The sequence below is a fragment of the Liolophura sinensis genome, chromosome 6 (assembly GCF_032854445.1).
Source record: "Liolophura sinensis isolate JHLJ2023 chromosome 6, CUHK_Ljap_v2, whole genome shotgun sequence".
NCBI lineage: Eukaryota > Metazoa > Mollusca > Polyplacophora > Chitonida > Chitonidae > Liolophura > Liolophura sinensis.
In genome coordinates, this window is record NC_088300.1 from 2,511,433 (window position 1) to 2,519,370 (window position 7,938).

The 7,938-nt window shown below is 40.3% G+C and overlaps 1 protein-coding gene across 1 annotated transcript; it reads left to right on the forward strand.

Moving 5' to 3' along the window:
* Nucleotides 1–1,145: 1,145 nt before the first annotated feature.
* LOC135466761 (cytochrome P450 10-like) lies at nucleotides 1,146–7,881 on the forward strand. Its single transcript, XM_064744426.1, has 9 exons — nucleotides 1,146–1,737; nucleotides 2,314–2,504; nucleotides 3,036–3,239; nucleotides 3,727–3,887; nucleotides 4,906–5,072; nucleotides 5,408–5,486; nucleotides 5,968–6,127; nucleotides 7,028–7,071; nucleotides 7,315–7,881. Exons 1-9 carry the CDS (start codon nucleotides 1,184–1,186, stop codon nucleotides 7,426–7,428), a joined length of 1,674 nt encoding a protein of 557 aa, XP_064600496.1. The 5' UTR covers nucleotides 1,146–1,183; the 3' UTR covers nucleotides 7,429–7,881.
* Nucleotides 7,882–7,938: the final 57 nt, after the last annotated feature.

Consider the following 7,938-nt stretch of genomic DNA (forward strand, 5'->3'; position numbering starts at 1 on the left):
CACACCCCCATGTAAAAAGTTGACAACAGATTTCCGCCTGTGTTCAGTCACGTGACAAAACATAAATGAAAGGTCCTCGTGTTAATTCCGTGTTGACAAATGGTCACACGTATAACCAGTGAAATATGGCCTCTTGTCAGTTTACCTCAGTTATAGGGTTTTATTCTAACTGTTTATGTAAATTATTAAATAGTAGCAAATTGCGAGTCCACTAGCACCACAGCTTAACACAATTAGGTACAAAATACTCATTGCTGTTTGTTGTGATTCATTAGATGTAACTGGTCTAAAATTACTTCAAACATTGTGTTGATATCACATTTAAAATACAATAACCGGAAAACAATGCAAATTAAGGCATGTGGTTAAGGTGTTAATGTAAGTCAGTTCTCAAAGACAAATCCGCATGAAGCGACTGGGATCTCTGAATAATTATTCTTTTATTTCTTTTACCGTCCGCATCAACGGTTTTGTCATGGAAGATTTGGAATATTAATTAAAACTTTCTGAGGCATAAGGCTAGATAGGTGTAGATGTATCAAAGGCCAAACTAATGCATTCTTTGTGCATGGCCTACTTCACAAATGTATAAACACAAGGGTTATGTTTTTTGTACAACTGATGTTATCGGGCAAACATTACATTATCACTAACACCATCTAGCCATTTTCATGTACCCGCTTGTCTACGGGGATATAGGTGCAGAAGTACTACCGATGTTTCTGTGACGTGACATTAGGCAAACAACGGCGCAATTAAAACAGGACACACATGCGTCTTGGAATGTCATAGGCCAGTTGTAAAAGTTACGCAGATCAGGACTTGGACATAAGAATTATTACGTCGATTAAAGCCTAGCCTACATAATATGGTGCAACTGCCTATGCAAAGGTTAAGCTTTGGTTACATATGCTAATTTACCCTATGGCAATCCGGCAAAGGAATCAAACTATAAGTTTATGCACGTCATTTGCACAAATAGTTGTAACACCTTGCTCTGCCCGGCAAAGTATTAACAGTCGTGGAAAGGGCACCCCTCCTCTAGATCCTCGTTAGAATTTCATTGGTGAACAGTATCGCACATTTACAATGCACTTCAATCATCCGGTTATATACTGCATATAAAAGGGGTCATTCACACACGATTTTAGCTAAATGTTTTCTTGATTTGCGCTGGTGTTACATGCACTCCTGTAGCGAGTCTTTGTACATCGTTCTTGAAAAGATCACTTCCTGGATCTATTTGTTCAAGATGTCGACTAAGAGCACCGAGGACATCGCTAACACTTTAGTGAAATATTTTAAAGAAAGTGAAGTGACGGAATATTTGAAGCGGTGGATCCTAACTTTGATGCGGTATATAAATTCTGAGTCTGGCGTTTCGCATCATCACATAAAAACATGTCACAAAAACTCACATTGCAGTTGTGACGTGTCGCATTGCGGAACCCTACCATTCTCAGCGATTCCACAGAAAAGGGGTTACCCACTGATTGGCTGCATGCTAGACTATTATCATAATCTGGGCAAAACTCATTGGCTCTTATCTCAGCGAAGTGAAGAATTCGGAGCAATCTTCAAGGAGAAGGTTGGTTCTACGGAGATCGTGTTTGTATCGGACCTCGAAGCAGTGGAGACGATGGTGAAATTTGAAGGACGTCACCCTTACCATTTTGACGTGGCACCCTGGCTCGAGTATCGGAGGGAGAGTGGGAAAGCTTGTGGAATCTTGACTGCGTGAGTAGAAAATGTATTCCTTTTAAGAAATATGAAACGAGTTTAAGTTGAGATTGTCAATAGTGGTTGAGTGAGGCAATCTCCCAAAACAGTTAAGGAGACTTACGTGGTTCTAGCGTTCTTTCTTTTGTTGCTTGGTGTGTGATTGATTAGTTGTCTTTTTCTTTTTTTTCTTTTAATTTGTTTTCTGTCTTTTCGAATGATACACAATGCACAACTGCAAACTGAAGCCTCTGATTAGCGGAAGATTCGAGTTCGATCCCCATCTCGGCTATAAAGGTTATAAGCTGTTTACCGGTCCAGTCGGCCTGTAAATGGTTAGACTGGGTGAGGTGTCTTGAACATGATGTTCCAGTACATCAGCTGTACAAGGCCTGCTTCAAGACGACACGTTGGTGTGTTGCCGTTATATCGTTAACACTGGGTTAAAAACTTCTGTTCTTTCGGAAAAGTTTGATGCATTGCCTTGCCGGTGAATGTAACAGCTGATAACGGTGTGGTTGGGAACATGACAAGTTTAAAAAGGGAAATATATTTTTTTTAAATTTGGATGTTTTTTTATGTTTCTTTTTTCAGCCAGGGCGAGGACTGGGGTAGGATGAGAAGGGCCATAAACCGTCATTTACTGAGGTCCAAGCACGTGGCAGATTTCAGCTGTGACCTGAATGTCGTGACCGAGGATTTCCTGAGTCGGTTAGCCAGAATCCGAACAGCAGATAACACTGTCCCTGACCTACACCACGAAGTGCTACGGTGGGCACTGGAATGTAAGGAGTCTTTGTTGTTATAGTATATGTACTTTATCATATAGGTAACAAGCATATCATTTTTACAAAATATGGCGAGGATTTGATAAAACATATTTTCAGTGTGTAGTGTTGGTTGTTCCTTTAATAGATAAAAGTGCCAGTTCATTTTGTGTGGTTTTTCCCTAAAAAAGTTCGCTCTGGATGGGCCGTGTGTGTCCTTACCCCAGGTAGACTGAAGGTTACCATGATATATATGCGTGTGGTATTCTCTAGCTGAGGTTTCTGGTGGGGAAGAGTTGGTCTTTCTTTTTCGCAAGCACATACAGTCAGCGACATCGTAAAAGAGGGGTATTTTAGCAACTCAAGAATTAAAAGAATCAAAGGAGAGGATCGCTCTTTCTATACATTTCTGGACTGAAACAAAATACCCTCTATAATCTATAGCATCAGCATATACATGCAAATCACATTTCTCTTTAATGTAGATATACTGGTTATATTAACACTTTGTTCTGAAAAGCCTGAAATAACGAAATGTTGCTTTGTTAGCCACGGGGGTAGTTCTGTTCGAGAAGAGGCTGGGGTGCCTGGAGGATCGCCCGAACCCAGACACGGAGACTTTCATCCGAGATGCCGAGAACATCATGTCCCTAACACAGCAACTTATATACCTACCTACGTCATTTGCCAAGGTGATTCTTCACTCCACGTGGAAAAAGCACGCGCAATGCTGGGATGCATTGTTTTCGATGGGTGAGTGTAACGCGTGCATGCATGCGTTGGATGAGCATCCCGATAGTGAGTTCCCTAGCTTCCCTATGTGGCGCGAGAGTCTGAGTTTATATATATCTTCGATACTGGTGCCAAGCATATTTATGAGGGAAATATAGCTAAACATGATCATATAGGTGTATGTTGACTTCGCATTTCATTTATCGTTTCTTTTTTTATGTTTTTTACGTGTACTTGTTCGTACGGTCGTTTATTCAACAGTTTATCAACAAAGTTTGCAAATAGTATTTCGGAGAAATCAAAACAATATTTTTTTTTTGAAGGACAACATAAACCTTTGTAAAATAAAATTTACTGTGTGGGAAGAAATGAAGGCTTGTTAAAAAAAAGCAAAAAAAAAAACATTTTTCAACAATAGCCCATGTCTCATTTTCGTCATTCTGGCAAGTCTCATTTTCATCAACAAACTGTGTCTCATTTTCATCACTAGTTCGTGTCTAATTTTCAGCGCAGAAATGTGTAGACGAGAAAATATCTGCTCTGCAGGAGAATGAGGAGAAAGACGAGGCGATGGGTGGGTTTCTGTCGTACTTACTGGCTCATGGATCTATGAGTGCGGAGGAAGTGTACGCCAATGTCATAGAGCTGATGATTGGTGGAATTCACAGCGTAAGTGTACTCACGATGCTCTTACCGACGGATACAGGTGTTTATGTTTGTGAAAGTGCTTGGGAATCAGTTGTAATTATATACTCTATACGCTGCATATGGTGGCTGTTTGGTGTGCAAACAATCTGAAAAAATAACAAATACCTGAAAATAAAAATTTCTGGAATATTGTTCCTTCTAATTTTTCCGAGAACGTAATTTGTCTACAAACGGCTAACAGCATAGCGAGTAAAATCAGAGCAGTCATGACAGTGTGATAATTGGCAAATGGTCACATGTTATTGATTAAATCGGGTCTCTTTACAAAAACCGTTCATGTAAATGCTTAAATATAACAGCAGCTTATGCACGTCTCTTAGAACCATGGTTTCAGCAGATTTATTGGGCCATTAATCGTTCATTAGGACGATATTCACATTAGGTATTCTTTACAGTCTATTGTATGCTGTGAAAAGGTATAGTAGGTGAACAGCTCCCGCTTTGAACAATTTATGATGATGATGGTTTTCATTTTTAAGTCATAGCGACTCTATTCTTCTGGAGTTTCAGTTGAACATTTGAAATATTCTGAAATATTTTCTTTGAGTAGTTTTACCTATGGCCCCTTCAAATATTTCCGTCTACATGGAGAATTCTTGCGAGAAGTTCATCCTGTTTATGACACGAAAATGTCAATTTTGCGGTCATTCGAATGAACCTCTTTCTGTGACCTTTGTTTCCACTTAAGCTTACTGTGAAACTTGTCACTGAATTGCGACAACATGCTTTCTCTTGTCGTTTTCACTATATGCTCGCATGCCCATGGAATCCAAATATATGTAATGGAAGACTACAGTAGCTCACGTGTATCATGATAAGTAGCAGTAAAACACAGGATGAACAACGATGCAGATTCCGATATGTTAGTATTGTATCCTTGGTCCGTGACACCAATAAACCGCAGTCCATTCATTGCATGTACCGGCCATGGTACTTTACTATGTCTCATGCAATAGCAGAGGTATACTTTGTGTTTCAGACGACAAGTATCGTACAGTGGTTACTGTACGAGTTGTCACGGAGCCCCTCCTCCCAGGAGAGCCTGTACACAGAGTTGTCCCAGCGGTTGCCCACTTCTGCCCAGATCACAGCTTCCCAGATGAGCCACATGCCCTACCTACAGGCCGCTCTGCAGGAGGCACTCAGGTGGGTTGTGGTTATAACAAGCTAGGACGTTTACAATACAGACAATAATTCTATTGTGTTCGGACCTAATTAAGTCAACTATCATGACAAGTTTGGTTTTGCATAAAACTTTGTACAGTGAGATAATTGTGCGACCTTTGGGCAGTAGAGTTCACATATTGTTCACTAATGTCTTTGTTGTGACATTTTGTCTGCAAACCAGCTCATTCCGAGAGAGTAGTTTTTAATTCAGCTTTGAATCGAGCCGCCATTACGCGGTAAAAGATGCCCCATTAGTTATTGCTTTGCTGGCTAACCAACACTGTTAACCGAGTGTATTTTGTCCCTCTGTCCAGACTGTATCCCGTGGCTGGTGGAATTCCCCGTATCTTACAGACTGACCAGACACTCTGTGGCTACAGACTGCCTAAAGGGGTAAGCCGGGCATACAGAGATAATGACACCCGCTCATCCACCAGACCTTGTCAACTGCAAACTTCTAAGATCGATACAGTTACATATTTTATTGTTACGGGTAAATTTACCACGTACTCAGACCAGAATATTATACTAATAGGCGGTCAGATTTACAGATGGAGTAAACAACACAAAGCCCAATGGAAGTTAAGCGCGGAACCGCGTCAGTTATCTTGGAGTAAATAAATCGAATATTTTTACAGTAATTTGACTGATATTGAAGATTATTTAATGCATTTGATTTAAGATAAAATGAATTTCAAGACATGTCAAAGTTTCTGCATAACAATGGAATACAAGCATTTTTCCTACATGTGCAGGCATGTTCATTTTGCCTACAGGTAAATAAATTTGACATTTAAAGCTTGTAACATTTGTAAAATGAAATACACTAACTAGATCACTTATCAAATTGCTGATCTTTTCTTTTGTTTGATAGGCGAACGTAATGGTGCTTACTCATGTCATTGGTCGGAGTCCAGACCTGTTTGAGAACCCTGACAATTTTTGCCCTGATCGATGGCTTCAGTCAGGTTTATCCGAACAGCACAGGCTGTTAAAGGATCTTGCTTTCGGAATGGGCAACAGGATGTGTGTTGGTAAGCCTACTGCCCTCTTACATCTAAATATAATAGGCCTATGTACATAATGATTGATATTGGTTGTTTAACGTGATTTCCTTAAGAATTTTCACATGTACAAAAGCGATCAATTTTATTCTGGGATATGACAGTAGCATGTACAGAAGGATGTAAATCTAACTGTACCCTATAGACAGATCACACACCTCCAGGATACAGATCGTGGGCTAAAGTAAACGAGGGGAATCGTGGTATAAAAAATAATGACAAATTAGATACTGTACATGGGACCGTCAACTAGGAAAGGGTCATCATTTCCGTGGTTTAAATACCTATACATGTATATCTACTGTGATTCATATAGATCATGTGACGGGGCCTCCGTGACCGAGGGGAATTAGGGCGCGCCAGCGCGGCGCAATGACCCGGAAGCCTCTCATCAATGCGGTCGCTGTGAGTTCAAGTCCAGCTCATGCTGCCTTCCTCTCCGGCCGTACGTGGGGAGGTCTGCCAACAACCTGCAGGCGGTCGTGGGTTTCCTCCTGGCTCTGCTCGGTTTCCTCCCACCATAATGCTGGCCGCCGTCATAAAAGTGAAATATTCTTGCGTAATTCGTGAAACACCAATCAAATAAATAAATAAATAGACCAGGTGAATGGACAACATACAAATATTGGCCTACTCTGTAAAATTCATTTAACTATATGCGCCTCAGCACATTCTTCCCCGTGAGAGCTGTTCAACATCGCATCTGCCTTCATCCTGAGGCGACAAATACAACATGAGCTGAAAATGTAATATGTAATCCTGTTTGTTCCGTAAACTGATGCAAGCTGTAAAATGATATTCTTTGTTCTTTGTACACATCATTATATGTCATATAGACATACCTATTAAATTTAAGTGTTATATTTCCAGGTAAACGTATTGGTGAGCTAGAGATCAAAATCCTGCTATCCCGTGTGAGTGTAGTTGTACTCTGAATGTCATATGTTCGGCTATTCTATTTTCTATGTAAATCCTAATCCTCATGTAGCCGCGGAGCCGGTAAATTTGTTCCTCGTTAATTTTGTCTTTATCTCTTTATTCAATTAACTATTGTCCTAAAATTAACTGAATATTAAGCATGTAAATATTAAGAACAATTTTCAAAAATTGTGTATTCGTTGACCACATGGATAATAGAATATACCGTCTCTTTACAGCTCAGTCAGAGATTCGTGGTGGAGCCCGTGACCCCTGACCTCGTGAATATTCAGTCGTGTCTACTTCTGCAGCCAGATAAACCGATCGAGGTGCGATTTCTGGATAGAGATTAACCTGCGGCTCGGAACCCCCACACCATATGCCAAGGGGAACGTAGGAACCGCTATATAGGTCGTGCCGAGTGGAACGTCCGCTGTTTCCGAGCCGATATCAACCAGCCTTCAAGTCTTCTTCATGGGTACCATGCAAACTACCTGCGCATTATGCAATGAAGGAGAAAAGCAAGAGACGAGTGTAACTGCTGATATATAAAGGCTGTTTGTCACAACAGATATATAGGTCGCATACTGAGTGGTGATACATGAACCTTACATATATCAGAATAGCCACCGATCATTTGGTCTGCATTTTTTTCAATCCATACCCTATGGTATACCTGTAGGCTACATATTGACTAGTCCTATTCAACATGAATGGGATGTAGACAAAGCGTTTGTCAATACTTGTAAATTTGCCAGAAACTGTCTACTCAGACGATATTCTCAATTAAAGAACATTGTTCAATATACATTTTCAGTTCTCTTTATATTTAGTATCATTTGTGTGTGTGTATATATATATAT

Coding starts and splice junctions, on each gene's coding strand:
- LOC135466761 (XM_064744426.1), top strand. CDS start 1,184: ATGCACTCCTGTAGCGAGTCTTTGTACATCGTTCTTGAAAAGATCACT. Junction 5,073..5,407: donor GCTCTGCAGGAGGCACTCAG/GTGGGTTGTGGT, acceptor CCCTCTGTCCAG/ACTGTATCCCGTGGCTGGTG. Junction 6,128..7,027: donor GGGCAACAGGATGTGTGTTG/GTAAGCCTACTG, acceptor TTATATTTCCAG/GTAAACGTATTGGTGAGCTA.